The sequence below is a fragment of the Onychomys torridus genome, chromosome 11 (assembly GCF_903995425.1).
Source record: "Onychomys torridus chromosome 11, mOncTor1.1, whole genome shotgun sequence".
Taxonomy (NCBI): domain Eukaryota; kingdom Metazoa; phylum Chordata; class Mammalia; order Rodentia; family Cricetidae; genus Onychomys; species Onychomys torridus.
In genome coordinates, this window is record NC_050453.1 from 78,134,893 (window position 1) to 78,156,808 (window position 21,916).

The window sequence follows — 21,916 nt, forward strand, 5'->3', positions numbered from 1 at the left end:
AGAAGTCTATGTCAAACAGTTTCAGAGTGCCATGCAAGCCTTGAACAGTTTTCTCCAGGAAAAGATAAGCAAAGTGTACATTATTTTCTATCAGAGCAATGCCAAGCTGATTCAATCTTTCCTCTAGCAGAAATTATTTCAAGTTTTTGTTATGATTTTGACAGTTTATTAACATATCTACCTTTACAGTTGATCACTATTTCTTCTTGCTAAATGCTCAGGGCCTCAGGCCCTGCTAGGCTCTGGCCTTTTGTGTGTCAGGAACTGCCTCTGCCCAACAGTTGCCTCTGCAGACTGAGCTAAGCCATGTTCTCTGACACACGTGACCTATCCACTGAGTATTTACTTTGGTTTTTTACCCTTGGGAAGGGCCTCTGCTCCTCAGCTTAATGTAAGAGGGATGAGATTCTGGAGGGCTGAGTGAGGGCAGCAGGGCCTGGCTGAGACTGCAATCCAGGTCCCTAGAATACAGCTGTTTCTCATGGGTAGATACGTAAATGAGAATCCATAGAGTGGAAGTTTGTGCAGCTTCAAAATGAAATCTGAAGGAACGGCAAATAGAGTTGAAATTTATCTGAATTTCATGAAGCTCACTTTTTGAGAATTTGGTTTCATTTGAGTTGCAACTTTTTCTTCATCCTTTAGAGGCAAGGTGAGGTGGCTTAATAGAGTGCTGTTGTTTTGGGAGACTTAATAAAAAGGAAATAATAAAAAATCCTGGAAAGAGGGGACTGGACCTGCCTGTACTGAATTCATCAGGTTTAAATGAATCCCCAAGGGAGTCTTGGCCCTGGAGGAAATGGGAATGGAGGGAAGGGGATGGGGGGAAGTTGGGGGCGGGGGCGGGAGAGGGGAGGACAGAGGAACCCATGGCTGATGTGTAAAATTAAGACACAAATATAATAATAAAAAGGTTAAAAAAATCTAAGTTCAAAGACTTTAAACATTGTTTGCAGAGAATATAACCAATTATGTAATAAAAGCTCAGGCCTGTGATTCAAGCACTAGGGAGACTGAGGTAGAAGGCTTAGCCTGGTCTCCATAGTAAGACCCTGCCTCAAACTAATGAAAAAGAAAAAAGCACAAGAGGCTTTTGCTTACAGTATTGCTAAATTACTGGTTTTTATGCTTTTCCTGTTATTTAAGCTTATACAACATATATGAGAAATGCAACAAAGAGTGTTAGGTTCATTTTTCTTGACTACTGACCCCCATTATCTTAAATCTACCATTCCATGGCAATGTTAATTCAAAGTAGCCCTGTGCTGGATGGCTCATTCAGTACAGTACTCACCACACAAATATGAGGACCTGAATTTGATCCTCAGAATCCACATGAAAGAGTAGACATGGTGGCACACACCTGTAACCCCATTGCTAGATACACAGAGATGGATGGGTCCCTGGGCTTTGCTGGACACTGTAGACAAATTGGAGATTTTAAAAATGAGTTGCAGAGTGACTGAGGAAGACACCAGCATGAAATACCATTTCTCTCACTACTCTTCCTCAGAGGCCCTTCCTGAATGGATGTAATTTTTGCTGCTGTGAAGCTCATACATTGAGGATGTTCTCACAGTGATAGTTAGAGGAAATGGTCCCTTTGGGAAGTGGAGTTAATACAAAAGGCATTGTCTTCAGAGATGAAGGAAACTCATGGAGCCCTTGAATTGGCCTTAAGTGGAATAACATGTTATGGAAGAACAACCCTAACCGTTCCATCATTCTTTGGTAGGGTATCTCTGTAGGTGATCCCCCCTTCTGGCATGCATTTCCATGATGGCATCAAAAAATCAAACACATGGGACTTCCAATCATGGACTTTCAATCTCTCAAACTGAATTCAATAAACCTCTTTAATAAATAGATCATCTAGCTTCAAAGATTTTCTTATAGTCATAGAGATCACAGTAATACACTGTCAACCATTTCTCTTCAATTCCCTCTCTCCCGCCTCACTTCCGTGTGTGTGTGTGTGTGTGTGTGTGTGTATGTGTGTGTGTGTGTGTGTGTGTGTGTGTATGAGAGAGAGAGAGAGAGAGAGAGAGAGAGAGAGAGAGAGAGAGAGAGGTGTGTGTGTAGGCCAGCATATGCAGCATATGGAGACAAACCCAGCTGTACAGTTCAGATGAGAACTACAATGTTGATCCTCTGGTGCATGACACTGTTTTTGTTTGAGATATGATCTGTCATTGGCCTGGAATATTGCCAGGTCCATCAATCTAACAGCCCTGTGAGCTTCGAGGATGTACGTGTCTGTTTTGCCCATCTTGCCGTTGCTGGAATTAGGATCAAGTGCTGCTGAAGTTATTTTCATGCACTTGATGAGGCTCTAAACTCAGGTTCTCAGGCTTGTGGGGCAAGCATTTTACCATACTCCAACCCCTGAACTGTCATTCTCATTCTCATGTTACAGACAAGGGCCTGCACTTAGCAACACACAATCATCACCTGTTTAGACTCATGTGTCTAATGGGACAGAATGAGAATCCAACCCTGATTCTCTGAACAGACTGTTCTAGGATTGAGGCTGCATTCCACACACCTTGAAATGGTCAACCTCAAGATCCCATTTCCCAAATCCACCTTCTGTCCCTGTTATACTGTATGTTGATATCTCCTCTACAAATGCTACCTCTCACTGTCCCCATCACTTTCACATTCCATGAATGTTGTGAAACTAAAGACATGAAGTTAAATGTTCATATCTAAGAGAGCTAATCACTCTCAGAGTGACTTCCTGCCCACCCCATGTTTACTTCAGATAACTGAGTTTATTTCCTTCAATTGAATCAAGGTCATTGGAAAATTGCAGACAAATTCAGAAATGGATTTGCCTTAGCATTAAAAAAAAAAACAAAAAAACAAAAAACAAAAACAAAAAAAACAAAAAAAACACTAAATAGATTTCCTTTCCTAATCTGCCATAATTCAGCATTCTTGTGTATTGGGACTGACCCATTCCCACTTGCTGACAATTGGTCCTGACAATGCAGAGAAGCTGACAGGCAGGGTGAACATAACTGTGGAAATCAGCTAGATGGAGAGGCTCCAAGTTCAAAGAATTATTTTCTGTGCCTTTTGGTTTACACTCTTTGTCTACAAGTTATTACAGAAGATGGTGTTGGCAGACAGGTCCTTAAAGATGTACCTCCTTGTCAGGAGGGTGAGAATGTATAGAGGTACTTTGTCATTCTTAATGGTTGTGTGGCCAAGAGGCATACTTTTCACTCTTGGCAATTTATCATAGTGTGGAGTACAAGCCAGCTGGAGTCTGGTGAACCACAAGTCTGCTGCATGGAACCATTTCTGGGTGGAAGTCTCACCACAGCAAATTAGTCATTCTCTCTCTCTCTCTCCCTCTCTCTCTCTCTCTGTAGTCATTGGAAGTTTATCCAAGTAGACCATATTTTTCATAGATGGATCATATTTTCCAACTGATTCATGGTGGGTGGAAGAAGGCTCTAAAGGCCCCACACGTAGTCAAGGAGCTATGGGAAGTTAACAGCTGTGGAGAATGAAAGTCATTTTCTTTCGTGGTAAGTTGCTCATGCAACCAATTTTAACTCAGTGGGTTACACACAGATAGACATGAAATTATGAGGTGAATTGTGGATGAAGAGCATGTTCAGTAAATGTGTGGTGAATAAAAGAATGAAATGGGTGGTAAATACAATAAAAGTTATCAAAAATAGAGAGAAAATGTATTTTTAAGAAAAATATAAGCAAAAAGGATTTTGGAACATTAGTTCCCAGATATGCTTGGCACATCTATATATAATTTCATTGAATATTGAATATTCATTTCTGGTAAGTTGGGCCTTGCTTTAGGAATGTGTCTTGTGTATACATGAATTATATTTTCTTTATAGATTTTCCATTTGCTTGCTTAATTCCCATAACATTTGTCACTCTTCAGTTCTGCAGATATTTCCTTGATGCACTAACCATGCTTTTGTGGCTTTGTATTGCATTCTTCTACCCACACTGGATAGTTCATACAGAGAAGGGAAAAACCAATGCCATTACTCCATTGTGCTATAAAGAATCTGAGATAGAAACATGTAGTAGTAGTTTTTCATCAGCTTCCAGCTCACAAATAATGACACAGAAACTTTTTATTAATTAGGAAAGTTCAGCCTATAGCTTAGGCTTGTTACTATCTAGCTCTCCTGACTTAAATTGACCCATTTATATTACTCTACATTCTATCATGTGACATTACCTCTCTTTCATCTTGTACCTCTTGTTTTCTCTCCATGTCTGCCAGCACCCCTTTATTTCCCTAGAAACCCCTCCTATACCTACTGTCTAGTTATTGGCCATTCAGCTTTGTATTGCACCAGCCAGAGCAATACACATTCATATAGTGTATAAATATCTAACAACAGAAACAGGTTATAGCTTTAGAGGAGACCCTTAAACACTTTGTGGGCTTGTGGATAGTGCTCTGATAGGCTGATTTTCATGTTTTGTTTGTCTTGAAGAAGTTTAAATACTTTAATAAATTAAATCATCCATTTATCCTGGGTCCTGAGAAGGAGACAACTCAATAATTTCCACAGTTAAAACTGATTTTGTGCTGACATCTTGTTTTCACTAATATGAGTTCACTATTTCTTTGATTTTAGTTCCATTGTCTTCCACCCTGATAAGTGGTTTAAGTATCCATTGCAAGAATTTTCTAAAACATCATACAATAGTTAATAGGAAATCACAGCCCAGTCTGATCCCAAAGACCCTTTGAATCTATCATCTTAAAATTCTTCCTTTAGTATACTCATCTGATTGAAAGTACTTTTACCTGGTCTCTTTTCCCAATTTTTTCCCCAAAGCTTTATTTATTTCCATTTTTATGTGTCTAGGTATTTTACCTTCATGTATATAAGTGTACAGCATGTGTGTCTGGTACCCATAAATGCCAAAAGAGGCACCAGAGTCCGTGCAAGTTGCAGACTTCTAAGCATCTATGTGGATATTAGGAACTGAATCTGGGTCCTCTGCAAGAGCAGAAAGTGCCCTTAATTCTTGATTCATCTCTCTACCCCATCCTAAACCATCTTAATTAATGATCACATCTCTGTGACAGAACTATGAAAAGCCTGTCCATTACCCAACCCAACATTGCCATGAATTCAGAAGGTAATTTTACCTTGCTGTAATAAGCAACAGATTTAGCTTGGTCTCCTGAGTGTTGATGATATCTGTGGGATCAGCTTTTAGCTATTCTAGAGTAAGTTGCATTGCTTCTGTTTTGCCTGCTCCCAGGCTTACTACTACAGAATTAAGGATGTTTGTAATGTGTACTTATTTTGCTCAGTTCTTCTAAACAAAAATCAATAACATTTTAGCATATATATATATATATATATATATATATATATATATATATATATATATATATATACATGTTTTGTGTGTATGTGTACATTCCAGCATGTATATGTAAGCATGTGTGATTTATACTTACTTTGCTCAGATTTCAAACAAGAATACATAACTTTTTAGCATGTATGTATATGTTGTGTGTGTGTATTATACATTTCAACATGTGTCATGAATCACATGTATTCAGGTCTCTGTGTACATTAGATCATAAAATGATGCCAGAAGTTGACATCCATCTCCTCTGTATTTACTGAGAAAATGTCTCTTGTTGAACCAGAGCTTTCCAATTCTGCCTAGTCTAATTAGCTAGCTAGTTTCAACAGTCCTCTGTCTATCTCACAAGTGTCAAGATTGTAGCTGGGCCATCATGCCTGCCTGACTCAATTTCTTTTTATGCCAAGTATCTCGCGTTCCTGTCAGTGCAGGGATCAGAGCTCTAGTCCTCATTCCTACACAGTATTCCCAGTCTCAAGAGTAGATACTTTTTAGCATCTTCACTAGGTATCTGTGTAATAGAATAGAAATCCTAATACATCAAACAAAATTTAAGAGTAGAGCTTCTCTTGCCTTATTCCATGTATGCTCTACAGAAGTGCCAGCATCATCAACAAGGATGATCTGACAAGCTATCACAGATAAGAAGTATTATTTTGAAGACATCTGTCAATTAAATGCCATATAGTGTGTCCAGGGTGAGATTTTGGAATAGTAAATGAGTATTAGTAAAAGCTAAGGAATCTAAGCAACTATAGAATCAATTTGAACTATGTAAAATAGTATCATATTAAGGTAGAATGTTAATAAGGGGAAGTTTGGATTGGGTATTGCCATTGTCTCTGCTCTCATCTAAATATTTTGTAAACTTAAACCTACAAGATTTAATATCTGTGCCTGGAGAAAAGTTCCATAGCCAGTGAGCTTTATAGCAGGTATGAAAATGGCTTTGTGCTGTATCCCCAGACCAGATGTACTGGGCATAGTGGCAAGAAGCCTGTAAGTCTAGCGCTTATGAGGTGGAGGCAGGAAGATCCAGTCTAAGGTCATTCTCAGTTCCATAGTGAGTTTGAGGCCAGTCTGGACTGTATGAGACATTATCTAAAAGCAAATAAATAAACAAATGTAAAAAATAAGAATGAATTTATAAATGAAACTTAAAATTAATACAAAATAACAATCCCTTCCGTGACCACGTTAGATGTATATAAGTCTATGGAGCATCAGTGTCATTATGGATTCTTAATTGCTTCCCCTTTTCCTGTGCTCCTGATAACATCAACTCCCCACATCAGACACTCTGGACCTCATAGACATGTTCCAGGGGCATGTTTTCTTTCCTGACTCCGCAAATCCTGTCTGGTACCGGATTTTCTTCAAGTTGTGTTTTTGTCTACAAAAGACTTGCCAGCTGCTCTACCCATCAGTGACTAACTCTATTATCTTTGATTTCAGCAGCAGTAATTTGCATAAGTACAATAAGCACAAACAATTCCTATAAACAGAATTACTTAAAGGATGTACAGATAAAGTGCACTATGAGATAGTTCAAAAGATATAGGCTTTGCAATTGAATCGCTGCTGTAGCCTCATTTTTTAAAGAAACATCCTTAGAAGTACTGAGCCTTAGCTTTTCTTTTCCATAAAATGTTGATGATAGGTTCAGGACTGAATAGGACAGTGTATTACTAGTTATTCTAGTAGAAATACAAAAAGGACACAGTTCATGTCCTCAAGTAACGATTGGTTAAGATTGGCAGTTGATAGCTGTCTTGGTTTCTTTTCCCATTTCTGTATAAAATATTGACAGAAGTATCAGTGCCCTGCTTCCTGGGTGGACAGAAATCAGCCATAGGCTTGCCCAGCACCCCACTATTATGAGAAGGTATGTGGTAGAGAAATGGGAGAGAAGAAGTGGTATGTTTCAGGCACTGTGCAGAGAAGCAGAACTGTACTAAAAAAGGTAGGGAGGAACAGGCTGATATGGTTGGCCTATGCTGCCACCTTTGGTCACATGATATCCAGGCCTGTGCAGCCACCAAAGGCCATGTCTGGATCCATGGCCCTACTGCAGCTGGAGTCTATGTTGATGTCTAGGGCAGTTTTACCTCCAATGGCAATACAGATGACCATGATCTGGACTGCCACCAGGGGCCATGGTGATGTCTGAGGGCCATGCTGACACCAGGGCCATACTAATCTGATATCATACACTGCCACCTGAGGCCATGGTGAAGTCTTGGCCCAAGGTACAGCTGAGGGCTTAATCTGGATCCATGGCCAACACAGTCTGGGTCTGTGATGAAGTCCATGGTCTGTATTCCTACTAAAGACTGTATGGATGCCATGGGTCTGGGGTACCATCTAAGGCCATGTTAGTGTTTGAAGACCATGTTGTCACCAGACTATACAAATCTGGGTGGCCTGTACTACCACCCAGGTCAATGGTGATGTCCAGGTGTGAGCTGTGGCTTATAGCCATGTCTGGGTTGGTGGCACTACCACAATTGCATTCTGTGTTAATGTCCACCATGGAGGCCATGGGAGATCTGCCCCCATTGGCTTAGGCACCAGAGAATTTGTCCCACCCCTTGCCAGCCACCTCATCAGGAGAGCTGCCTCCCACCTCCAAAAGAACTTGCTCAAAAGGCATGGGCACAAGACAGAAGGCCCAACTTTTAATGGCCATGGAAGAACTGATTCTAAATTCTGTCAAATTGATGATTAACACTAATGATTAACAACAGCATTCTAAAACAAAAGTCTGTGTGACGATGGTAGGGAAAATATATAGGAAGTTGAATTTTATCTTTAAGATTTTATGAAGAAAAATTGTTCCAAGTGTTTATTAAAACATGTTAACAGGGTTCACTGAGGGAAGCAGAGTAAGCTGAGGTAATGGACAGCAGCATGAGATTGCGCAGAAGATTTCAAAGTGTTCCTAGTGCCTAGTGTTTCAGAGCTTACATTGACATAGGTATGTCTCAGAAGGAGACATCTAGGGACAGAACAGATGAAGGAAGTAACTGAAGGCACTGAAGAATATTTGGGATGACCTTGTATAGAATCAGAGCTATTATAAGAATGCTGAGAGAGAAAAGTCAGGAAGGAGTGTGGTTTTTGTTTGTTTGTTTTTTTGAGGAAGTTCAAAGTATTGTGAAGAAACATACAAAATGCTTTGGATACATATCAAAAAGTGAATTAAATGGAGGCATTATTTTCTCCAAAGAAACCAGTTGTTATGGAGTTTAGTACATACTATGAAGGGAGGTTGTCTAATTCTTGCCAATTTACTTCTTTTGAGGATTAACTTTCATGTCTTCACTATTTTAAAAATACAACTATTGAACCAAAGCCGCAAACTAAGTATGTTGGACTCATTGAAACTGTCAAGTTCTTGAATAGTCAGTCTGTTTTGGGTCATTGTATTTATAAACGCACCCACTTTGACTTCACTAGTTCTTCCCTGTGTGACAGCTAACCCTAAAACCCTGAACAGCTTCACCTGAAGGTAAGAGTGAAACCTTTACACTAATCAAATTTTTCAGGTGATGGCAAAGATTGCTTTTGTGAGTAGAACTGTGAACAAATAAATCAATCCTGGAGATGATTTCCAGGACAACTGCCCTTTTTGTACTGAGTAATGACTGGTTTTACTCCATCAGTTTCACAGAATAAAAAAGGAAGGTCATAGAAATATGGAAATAGACTAATGTGACTTTTAGAATTTTCAGAGATGGGGCTAGTGAAATAACTCAGTGGTAAAGAGTGCCTGTTGCCCTTGTAGAGACCCAAGTTCACATCTCAACACTCATATGGGACAGCTGATAGCCACTTAGAACTCAAGCTTCAGGAACTCAAACACCCTCTTCTCTCTTTCCCAGTTACAACTACATGCATACAAACACACAAACACATGACATATAAACCCAGAAATCCACACAAATATATACAATTATAAATACAAATAAATAATTAAGAATAATATTTAGAATTATAAGACACCCTTTGCATTTACCTTCATGGGAAGTAAAGAAAACAAGTCTTCAAAGTAGATCATTGGATGTCTTTGGGACATTAGAAAGAGATTAAACCCAAGTCTTTCTGGCCCCATAACTGCCTTTTTGGTTGTTAGAATACATGTCAACCACAAGTGTGTCACATGAACTCAGACTCAGCGAAGGCAAAAATATAATGCCCTTCTGTGATCCAGATGCAGAACTATTTAGAAGTGAAGTAAACCTTCATTTCATGCTATAATTAGTGATCCCTGACAAATCTACAGAGTGAATATTAGCACAGTGGGAAAATTACACAAATCATCTTCCTATGATCAGAATTTAGAATTCACTTGGCTGAAAGACCTATTTTAATCTCATTATTAAGCTATGATACATATTGGCTTTGGCAAACTTCACATAGGCTTAATATTTTTTGTTACAAAATTTTATGAGGGTAGATTCATCAAGTATAAATTACCTGTCATGGATTCATGGCTTCCATTATGCCTTCATCTAAGAAGCTCATTGGATTTTACAGGATGTAAAATCCAGACTCAGCATAGAATATGAGCATCATGTGACTAGGTTCTATTTTACAAACAGAACTGTAGATTGTGCCTTGTACAAAATTAGTTCTGACTAAAAGTACATTTTCATAATTAACATCCTTAAAGATTTTATTTTTCTTTATGTATGTGTATGTGTATGTATATCTGTTTGAGTGTGTGCACATGTGTTTGGGAGTTCCCTCCAAAGCCAGAAAAGGGCATCAGATGCTCTGGAGCCGTAGTTATAAATGGTTATGAGCCACTTGACCATGGGTGCTGAGAAGTGAACTCAGGTCCTCTACAAGTACAGCAAGAGTTATTAACCATTGAGACATCTCTCCAGCCATACAATTAACAGTTTTTTTAAGTACTTCAATTTTAAAAGTATCTTACTAAAGTATCTTTATATAAAATTATCCATACATAATGAATTTCAAAGAATGCATATTTTGGCCAAATGTTCAAGAACGGAAAATGGTAATGGTAAGAAAAAGAAAGGGGGACAAGCAATGTACTGTTTCCTAAGTTTAAATTCTCCTGAAATTTTAAAATAACCTATTGATTTAGATTCATAGATGCTTAAAAAGGTATCTGTGGTGGTTTGAAAGAAAATGGCCCCCAAAGGGAGTGGCACTATTAGGAAGTATATGGTTTTGTTGGAGAAGGTATGGGCTTGTTGGAGGAAGTGTATCACTGTGGAGACAGGATTTGAGGTCTCATATATGCTCAAGCCATATCCAGTGTCTAAGACTACTTCCAGTTGCCTATGAGTCAGTATGTAAGAGCTTTCAGCACCTTCTATACCACCATGTCTGCCTGCATGCTGCTTTGCTTCCCACCATGACCATAATGGACTAAACCTCTAAAACTGTATGAGAGCCATAACAATTAGTTTTCCTTTATAAGAGTTGCCATGGTCATGGTATCTCTTCACAGCAACCGAAACCCTAACTAAGAGAGAAGTTGGTTCCAGGGACTGTGGTAATTATTTGATAGGTCTAACCATGCTTTTATTTGGAGGAATTTGAACATTGGGAATTCAAGTTAGGAAGCAGTGAAATGCTTTATGTTATGCTTAATGGTTCATACCCATTGGTGTATGAAAGACAGTGGTGCTAAGAGTGATTTGAATTGTGAGGGGCTGGCTTGAGATGTTTCATAGCAGAAAATTTTATATGTTGCTTAGAGCTCATTCTTGTGATATTTTGGTGAAGAATGTGGCTGCTTTTTGCCCTTGTTGGAAGAGTCTGCCTAAGGATAAAGTGAAGAGATTTGGATTAATTCCATTGGCAGAAGAAATTCCAAAACAGCTCAAGATTGACTCTATTTTGTGGTTATTACTACATTATTCATAGTAGATTTATAATGAAAAGGAACAACAAAATATAAAAATTGAGGAGAAAAGGAACACCAGGAAGGGAAATGTAGCTAAGTGCTGTGTTCAAGGAAATAAACACATTAAGAAATGGAATAAAGGGAGTGGTGACCTCAGGGTAAGATCCACCAACCTAAGTTTCTTACTTTTAAAATGGAATTTAAAAAAAAAAAAAGAGCTTAAAGCCAGGTGTGGTAATACATGCATTTAACGCCAGCACTGAGAAGGCAGAGGGTAGAGGGTCTCTGAGATTGAGACCAGCCTGGTCTACAGATCCAGTTTCAGGACAACCAAGCTTAGTGAAGTGAAGGAAACCATCAAAACAGAAAAATGAAATTGAAAAAGGGGGCCATGTTCCAGCCCCAAAAAGCAGAAGAACTTGGCAGCTTTGTACACATGATTCTGAAGTCAAGAATAAAAGAGAGGCTTTATGCAATCTCTTTCCATAACTAAGAAAAGCCGCTGAGGCTACACATATGTCAAAGGTGTCCCTGAATGGAGGCTTAGAGAGACATGAAGCTGTGAAGAAAAAGCCTGGATTGCCTTGGAAACCCCAAGATATTAGAGATGCCAGAGTTGTGGGGTACCTGCAGAGGAGAGCTGCTAACAGGGAGTGCAATGAGCCCAAGAGCAAGAAGTGTACTGTAGTCAACAAAGCTGAAAGGAGGTGGAGATCTGAAGAACGTTTTGACATGAGATATGGAGATGCACAGTTTGAAGTTCACCTAGCTTGTTTTTGGTCTTGCTTTGGTACAGTATTTCCTCACTATGCTCCCTTCCCTACATTTTGGAATGGTAATGTATATCCTAATACTTTATATGTTGGATGTATGTTATCTGATTTTTTATTTTGATTCTGGTTTTATAGGAGATTAGAGTTAAGAAATTACATGAATCTCAGAATAGACTTTGAACTTTAGACTTTTAAATAGGCTTGAGATTGTTAAATACTATGGGGACTTTTTAAGCAGGAGTGAATGCATATTTGCATTGTGATATGGCTACAAGTCTTTGGGGCCCAGGGAGTGATGATTTGAAAGAAAATTGACAACCAAAGTGTGTGGCACTATTAGGAGTTGTGGCTTTTTTGGAATAGATGTGGTTTTGTTGGAGGAAGTGTGTCATTGTGGAGGTGGAGCTTGAGGTCTCATGTTCTCAAGCCATGCCCAATGTCTCAGACCACTTCCTCTTCCCCATGTGTCAAGATGGAAGAATTCTCAGCTCCTTCTCCAGCACCATGTCTGCCTGCATGCTGCCTTGCTTCCCACCATGACAATAATGAAGTAAACCTCTGAACTGTAAGTCAGCCCCAGTTAATTTTTTTCCTTTTTAAGAGTTGGCCTGTTCATGGTGTCTCTTCAGAGCAATAGAAACCCTGAGACAGTAGCCTGGAGTGTCTCTACGTGCATTACATATAGTGTTTCTCACTGATTGCCTCCTGTTACTATGATACAATTAATGAATGCCATTGATAAGTGATTAGTAGCTGAAATGAATACTGTGTTTTGATTTATTTAATTTCGCAAACATTTTCTTTTCTGTTCAGTAATGGAATTGAGAAGTCCAGGTTGAGCCCTGCTATGCTATGGCAGTTACTTGTTCTCACCTTAATTTTGATACCCCTTGACACTTTCATAAAAACTGTTTTGAAGAACACTCCTGAGTTGGAGCACTTTGGTATTTTTTCCATGGTTCCATTACTGCTGTGGACTTGGGGAAATAAAAGCAAAAGACTGAATACTCAATCCTATAAAAAGTCTATGCAATCAAGATAAACATGGACTTGTGAGTGAGCAAGCGGTCAAGCAGGATACTCTGCTGAAAAGTCTCTCTCTGTGTGAACATCCCATTCTTGGTCACTATGGAAGGAACTTAACTAAAAAAATATTTGTAAGATGATAAGTACATTTTTTTTTTAATTTGCTCTACCTGTGTCTTCAGATTTTTGAAGTTGAAGTAACATGAAACATTAGGTGGAATGACTATAGGTTGATCTCTGTACACATGTGCTCCTCTCATTCACTATTTAGTAAAATTATAAAAGTAATTAAAGGCAGAAAATGGAGGTCTTAAGAAGCAGCAAATGTGATCTCTTTTTTTTTAACTCTAAGTCCATCATTTTCTTATTCTTTTCAGTGGACAAAAATATGTAAAAAGTTTGATCTTTCTTTAAGTAATTTGATTCGTGTCCAAAGTTGCTAATTCCCTGGCACCAGGTTTGATCTCCAGATGGCTATGAATCGTTGTGGGACACCTAGAGCTAACACAGCCATCCCACACAACTCACACAGGTGCACCACTCATTGGCAGGCAGCACACACCCAGCAGCTGCATTAGAGGCCAGGGGACTCAGTGCCCTTTTCTGAAGTCAGAAGATGCTCCTGTTGCCTTGGGGCTGTCATTTCTTCTGTTTAAAAGCAAATGTGCCAGTTGTCAAAATCACACCCTGAGGAACAAAACTGAGATAACATTCAGAGAAACATTACATGCTTTCCCCATTGTGCTCAGGAATGCTTCATCAACATACAGTGTGCCATTTGGGTTTTGATATGTCTCAAGAAGATGACTTGGAAGGAAGTCAAGGATGAAGTATTTAGGCAGTGAAAATATGCAGGAAGTATATCCAGAAAACAAGCAAGGCTGTTCAGGGGGAGACTGTGCCTGAAGTGCATGGAGAACAAGGAGTCAGTGAGGGAACAGTAGAATGGAAGAAAGCAGCTGGAATGAAAGGAAGAGACTGTACTGGAAGCCCCAAAAGATGGAAAAACATAGAAAATGATCAGCGAAGACAGCAAATACCCTACTATAAGTTAATGAACACAGTTGTCTAAAAGAGAAAAACAAGAGGTTACACCTAGCAGCACAATGATATGGTCTATAATTTCTTAATAACAACATGAAACAAAGTAACAGACTAATATTGTGTGCTACACATGTATTGACATAAATGAGTAGAGACATAATTTGTTATCAACCAGTTTGGTATTCAGATTCATAACAAATGTCCAGAACTATTGTGGTTATCTTTCTTTGTCTTCTGCTACTGTCATAAACTACTCTAATAAATGTCACTTGAGAAGAGAGGCTATATTCTGGCTCAGAGTTCAAAGGTAGAACTGAGGTTGTGGCTATTTTGGCTGTGGAGATGAAGTGGCAGAAGTCTGGGGCACCTGAGCACATCACAGTCACAATCTGAAAACAGAAAGAGATAAATGCTGGTTGCTTTCTCACATTTACACAGTTTAAAAGCCCAGCCAAGGAATGGCCTACTCACAGTGTGCAAGTCTTCCCACCCCTTTCAACACAATCAAAATGATTCTTCAATTCCTTAAATGTCTTTCAGCCATTTGAACTTCCTCTGTGGAGAATTCTCTGTTTAGTTCTATAGCCCATTTCTTAATTGGACTGTTGGGCATTTTGATGTCTAATTTCTTGAGTTCTTTATATATTCTGGATATCAGCCTTCTGTCAGATGTGGGGTTGGTGAAGAACTTTTCCCATTCTGTAGGCTGTCACTTTGTCTTGTTGACCATGTCCTTTGCTCTAGAAAAGCTCCTCAGTTTCAACAGGTCCCATTGATTGATCATTTTTCTCAGTGTCTGTGCTACTGGTGTTATATTTAGAAAGTGATCTCTGGTGCCAATATGTTCAAGGGTACTTCCTACTTTCTTTTCTATTAGGTTCAGAGTAACAGGATTTATGTTGAGGTCTTTGATCCACTTGGACTTAAGTTTTGTGCATGGTGACAGATATGGATCTATTTGCAGCCGTCTATACATTGACATCCAGTTATGCCAGCACAATTGTTGAAGATGCTTTCTTTTTTCCATTGCACATTTTTGGCTTCTTTGTCAAAAATTATATGTTCATAGGTGTGCTGGTTAATGTCAGAGTCTTCAATTTGATTCCATTGGTCCACATGTTGGTTTTTATGCCAGTACCAAGCTGTTTTTAATACTGTAGCTCTATAATAGCGCTTGAGGTCAGGGATTGTGATGCCTCCAGAGGTTGTTTTATTGTACAGGATTCTTTTGGCTATCCTGGGTTTTTTGTTTTTCCATATGAAGTTGAGTATTATTCTTTCCAGATCTGTGAAGAATTGTGTTGGTAATTTGATGGGGATTGTGTTGAATCTGTAGATTGCTTTTGGTAAGATCATCATTTTTACTATGTTAATCCTGCCTATCCATGATCATGGGAGCTCTTTCCATTTTCTGACATCTTCTTCAATTTCTTTTTTCAGGGACTTAATCCCTAATTATCCAGGAAATGCAAATCAAAACGACTCTGAGATACCACCTTACACCTGTCAGAGTGGCTAAGATCAAAAACACAGAAAACAGCTTATGCTGGAGAGGATGTGGAGCAAGGGGAACTCTCCTCCACTGCTGGTGGGAATGCAAGCTTGTACAGCCACTTTGGAAATCAATGTGGTGCTTCCTTAGAAAATTGGGAATCCATCTTCCCCAAGACCCAGCTGTAGCACTCTTGGGCATATACCCAAGGAATACTCAATCAAACCACAAGGGCATTTGTTCAGCTATGTTCATATCAGCATTGTTTGTAATAGCCAGAACTTGGAAACAACTTAGATGCCCTTCAACTGAAGAATGGATAAAGAAAATATGGTACATATACACAATGGAGTACTACTCAGCAGAGAAAAACAATGACATCATGAGGTTTGCAGGCAAATGGATGATGGATCTAGAAAAGAATCATCCTGAGTGAGGTAACCCAGACTCAGAAATACAAACATGGTATGTACTCACTCATGTAAAACAAAGATGACTAGACTACTACACAATTCCAGGGAGGCTACCTAGAAAATGGGACCCTAGGAAAGACTCAGGGATCACCCAATGACAGAGAAATGGATGAGATCTACATGAACAACCTAGATGACAGTGGCAGTAATGAAGGGCAAGATTTGAGGGAAAGAAAACTTAGGGGAGCAGGAGATCCCAGCTGGATCAAGAACAGAAAGGGAAAACGAGGAACAACAGACCATGAGAAATGAAGACCACATGAGAACAGGAATAGGCAGAGTGCTCGAGAGGTCCCCAGAAATGCACAATGATATATCCTCTATAGACTGCTGGCAGTGATCGAGGGAGAGCCTGATCTGACCTAGTCTGGTGATCAGATGACTAAACACCCTAGCAGTCATCTTGGAACTCTCATCCAATAACTGATGCAAGTGGATGCAGAGATCCTTGGCCAGACCCCAGGTGGAGCTCCAGGTGTCCAACTCTCCAGAAGGTGGAGGGACCACAAGAGCATGAATTGTTGAGTCCAAGATTGCAAAAAGCACAGGGACAAAAAACCAATCAAATGGAAGCACATGAAATATGAACCAATGGCTGTGGAGCCCCCAGCTGGATTGGGCCCTCTGGATAAGTGAGACAATTGAATAGCTTGATCTGTTTGGGAGGCGCCCAGACTGTGGGACTGGGACCTGTCCTTGGTGCATGAGCTGGCTGTTTGGAACCTTGGGCTTACACAGGGACACATGCTCAGCCTGGAAGGAGGGTAAGGGACCTGCATGTACTGAATCCACCAGGTTTAAATGAGTCCCCAGGGGTGTCTTGGTCCTGGAGGACATGGGAATGGAGGGGAGCGGCTGGGGGAACATGGGGGTAGGGGCGGGAGGGGGGAGGACAGGGGAACCCATGGCTGATGTATAAAATTAAAACACATAATAATAATAATAATAATAATAATAATAATAATAATAATAAATAGAGCTTGAAAAAAATGATTCTTCATAGGCATGCCCAGAAGTCTCTCTTCCAGATGATTCTAGATCTCACCAGCTTAACAATTAAGATTAACCATCACAGTGAGTATGACACTTGATGTTTTCACTTATATCGTCATTTTAAAAAGTAGTTAAAATACAAACTGTAGTTAGAGTTTTCCTGCCTGACCCAGTCAGGACAAATCTCCCTTACCAGCCAGTCCCATAATCGCTCAGACCCAACCAAGAAAGCACACAGAAACTTGCTGTCCTCAGGACTCCAGTTAACTCTTGGAACCTCACAGTAACTCTGAAGCAGTACTAATGCCTCATCTTACAGACATGGAGCAGACACAAACATAGGTTACACACACATGGAGAGACTGTGATAACATTATTAAATATATCCACTAAATTGTGAAGTGAGATGAAGTACTCTGATCCCTAGTCCTCAGAGAAATCAACTCCGGGGTCTTGTCTCTCCCTACACCTGCTAATGCTACATGACTAAGGCATGAAACAATGCAAGCCTGGTGGTCTTCACAAACGCTGGATTACCAACCATCCCAAGGTCTGGGTTTTAAAGCCCAGCTTCCATACCTTTGCGCACCCAGTCTCCAGTGTGGATATTGATAGTCACGCCTACTAAATTGCTACTTCGTTGTCTTTTTTCCCAGAGAAAATCAAGAGCTTTTCTTGCATATTCCTCAAATACTGTCGCTCCTGTGAACCGACTCAGTGCAGCGAACTCAAGGATCAAGGTCCCTGCACAGGCTGTACAGGTGTCTGTCTCAGTTCCTGTCCGGGCTTCCGGCTTTCTGATGCCAAACTTTAAATTAATTCGGGGATAAGGAAGGCCGCTGGTAGTGTTGAAAGCTGGTAGGAGTTTGTAGCCCAGCTGCTTAGCCATTTGGAGAAGCTCATCATTGTACCACTGCATGTATTCACCTTTTTCCTTCAGCATGATCGCCAGTGAGTGTCCACCTAAAAGACCCCCAAGAACTCTGATGTTTGTTTCAATCACTGACACAACCACATCATTATCTAAATGAACATCTCTTAGGACTTTTCTCACAGCATCTTCAAATTCCTTAGTCTTGTTTAAAACCACAAGAGTATCCAAAGAATCAATCAGTGTTAGGGAAAACTTTCCCAAGGCATCGTCTACATCACCCCGGCTCGGCTCCTGGCCTCTGACACGGCCTCTGCAGGTTAAAGGCATGAGTTTGTCAGCTGGGTAAGCATGTTCCATATAGTTGCCATAAGCATGATCAAACATTTCCAGGACTTGATTTCCAAGCTTCTGCTTCTCTTCCCTACTCATGGGCGCGGCCCTCGCCGTGCACACGGACGTGGCCAACACCAGGCAGAGAGAGGCCGTCGCTGCCACCAGGCTCCATGGCGCTCGCTGGGGGACCCGGCACCCACAGCCCCGACCGCCGCCGGCTTCGCTCATGGCCCCGCGGTTCCGCGCACGCGCAGCTGCTACACCCGCACGGTGGGCCACATTGCGGGCTGCCGGCGGCGAGGAGGCTGCGAGCCGTGTCGAGGGCGAGCTGCGGAGGGAGGCCGGCGGCTGCCGGCGCCAAACTGTTTGCCGAAGCCACCGAGCCGGTCCCCAGCGCCAGCGCTGCCACCACCCTCCGCCCTCCACGGCGCCCAACGTGTTGGCAAGAATTTCCACCTAAAACCTGAGAAAAAAGATTCTAAAACAGAGCTAAAAAGAACTTCCTAGTTGTCTCTCTCAAGTTAGCGGCAGCCTGCTGGTCTGAGCTACTGTGGCGGGTTCCTGGCGTGTGCGTCTGACCTGCAGTGGAGGGAATGAGGAATCTATAAGCGACACTTTACTCTGCTGTGTGGTGGATTTAGCCTTTGCTAGTTTAAAAAAAGAAAAAAAGTTTCTGGGCTATGCGCTGCTTTGATAGAACTGCTTCTGATAGTTGATGGTACACATGGCTCCAGACCCAGAGCTGGCGGTAAACTGTACCACCGCCATGTTGGGAAGCTGAGGTGGGCGGAGCCAGCAGCCACAGCGGCGTTTCAGTCTTACAAAGATGGATATTACACAGAGAATCTGGTTTATGTTGTCTTTGGGATTTTTAACTGCAGAAAAAGATTTGATCATAAAAGCTGTTGAGTTAAACAAATATGTAAATTTTAAAGGTACCTTGACTTCAAAATTTGGATATAAGGATATGTTGCTTTGGAAAAGAGTCTCTGCTTTTGTTTCCACAGAAAGCCAGAGGCTGTGGATTTGTTCCAGATTAAGATATATCAGGTTTGATCAGCCAAGACCACCTGAAAGGTCTCCGATGACACCATGGCCCAGATGATCTGACATCCAGAATGGTTTCAAGGCAACTGGCTCAGAGGTTCACCCTAATGGACTACTCTATATAATCCTGAAATTTTCTTTGTATCCCCATAAGATACAGCGCCCCCCTCCAGCAGGAAGTAGTAAGAGAAACTACGCCCACATTCCCAAAATTATCAAGCTGGCTTTGTAGATGGAATTGGCTCACTCCTTCTCTAAACCCAGACATATTGCTAAAAGAAATGGTTAAGAGATTCTTGTGTCCCAAATCAGAAGAGCCCTCTGGTGTGGGACAGAGAAAAACCAATATTTTTCTTTAAAGCAGGTTGATTATAAATGAGATCCCTTTCTAAAGAAGCAAGGGGGATATGATATAGATATAATAGGATGAAAGGGTAGATTAGGGAACTTACTTCTAAAGAGCAACAACTTGTTTAAAATGTTTTACATTGGTTTAGATTTTAGTCTATTGATACAAACTTAGTTAATTTTGTTATATTGTGTGTATATTTCTACTCTTGTTTAAGGTATTATGTTTATATAGCTCATTTAAAATTGTAATGGATAATTAAAAATAGATTGATAATTAGTCATCTATGATAATCATACTCGTAGCCATGTTAGTTAAGTCTTCTAGGTATACACAGAGATATTTCAGATAGATAGGTAATCTTCAAATACTTCAAAGACCTACAGAATATGGAATTTAAAATATTTTTAAAATTTAGACTTTCTGGACAGTGAGACATGTCTGCTCCTGGCAGCACCGATTTGCTTCAGAGAGGAAGATGGGCATTGAAAACACTTCATATCTTATCTTCACCTTGGCAAACATAGCCATTTGGGCTAGAAACTGTTCTTGCCTGGACTGCTTGATCAACTGGACATGCAGGACCCATAGAAAGGTGACCACTAAACTTTGCTTGACAAAATGGTCCTTCAGGTTCCTGCTTCGCAGAGGAAACGGCCAGACATTCTACAGGACACTGAGAGAAGTGACCAAGAGACTCTAGCCCTGTGGGCTGAAGACAGATGCCCCAACTTTACAAAGGAACATTAGGTAACTGTCCAGGCTGCCAGCTGTCTCTGTCTACTCTTGCAAGACTCCTGAAAAATGCTTGCATCCTTCTCCCGGTTCTCAGGTAATATTATATCCTTCTGAGGTCTTTGATGTGGTTGAAGACTAGATAGTTATAATTTCCTCAGTTATGATAAAAGATAGATTAGATATAAAACCTTAGACTCATAAATATAAGATAGATAGGATATCTTCTTTAATATTATAACTGTAATTCTTGCTTGATAATTGTTTTGATATATGTAATTTTACTATGTAAAAGTTAAAACCTTCCTTTAAAAAAAAAAAAAAAGAAAAGGGGAAGTGCTGTGGATATTGCTCTGTGTAAATAAAGTTCTGATTGGCCAGTGGCCAGGCAGGAAGTATAGGCGGGACAAGAGAGAAGAGAATTCTGGGAAGTTGAAGGCTGGAAAGACACCGCCAGCCGCCGCCATGAGAAGCAACATGTAAAGACACTGGTAAGCTACAAGCCATGTGGCAAAGTATAGACTAACAGAAATGGGTTAATAGAAGAAGCAGATAACAAGCAGCCTGCCACGGCCATACAGTTTGTAAGCAATATAAGTTTCTATGTGCTTTCTTGGTTGGGTCTGAGCGACTGTGGGACTGGCGGGTAAGAGAGATTTGTCCTGACTGGGCCAGGCAGAAAAACTCCAACTACAACAAACAGTAATCATTTGTTAACAATAAATGCACATTTTCATGCCTTTGTTTGCATCATGATTTTACATTATTATGAATTCAGCCTTGTTACATTTCTGAGAAAAAAATGGACACTTTTTAAAGCAAATGTAGGGTCACAGAAAATTTAGAGCACAGTTTCCCATATATGCCCTGCCTTCACAGATTTGGAGTATCTCTCACTGTCAGCAATTCCCATGAGCCAATGTTATTAAATCAAGTCATTCTAAGTCCGCTGTTCGTATTAGACTTAAACTCTTGGTGTTCATTATATGGGCTTGACTGACATTAGCAAACTCCTTGAGAGAAGTAACATCTTTGTACTTAGGATGTCAGAATGATATTCTAATCAGACTCAATTGTGCATTTCAGAAACTTATCATAATATTTTATCAATACATAATAAATGTGGCAAATAATTTATTTAATACAATCATAAAAATATATATTCTACTTTATACCCACAATTTTTACTAACAACTTTAAGTCACAAAATGTCTTTCTTGTTTTTTGGTTTTTTGAGACAGGGTTTCTCTGTGTAGCTTTTGGAGCCTATCTTGAAACTTGCTCTGTAGACCAGGCTGGCTTCCAACTCATAGAGATCCTCCTACATCTACCTCCCATGTGCTGGGATTAAAGGTAAGTGCCATCACTGCTGGGCCATAAGTCATGCAATACCTTCCAAGGTAAAATTTCATAATGTCCGAAATGAAACCTTTAGCACATTTTCTTCTTTCAATTAGAAAGTGGTAATTGGTAATGTAGACATGCAAAGAAGTTTTTGCCAAAGAGAACAT

General features: G+C 40.2%; 1 protein-coding gene across 1 annotated transcript; it reads right to left on the bottom strand.

Moving 5' to 3' along the window:
- Positions 1 to 17,328: 17,328 nt before the first annotated feature.
- On the bottom strand, positions 17,329 to 18,697 carry LOC118593219 (ER degradation-enhancing alpha-mannosidase-like protein 3). Its single transcript, XM_036202547.1, has one exon. The coding sequence runs from the start codon at positions 18,500 to 18,502 to the stop codon at positions 17,627 to 17,629; it is 876 nt and encodes a 291-aa protein (XP_036058440.1). The 5' UTR covers positions 18,503 to 18,697; the 3' UTR covers positions 17,329 to 17,626.
- Between the last annotated feature and the right edge of the window lie 3,219 nt (positions 18,698 to 21,916).

Coding starts and splice junctions, on each gene's coding strand:
- LOC118593219 (XM_036202547.1), bottom strand. CDS start 18,502: ATGAGCGAAGCCGGCGGCGGTCGGGGCTGTGGGTGCCGGGTCCCCCAG.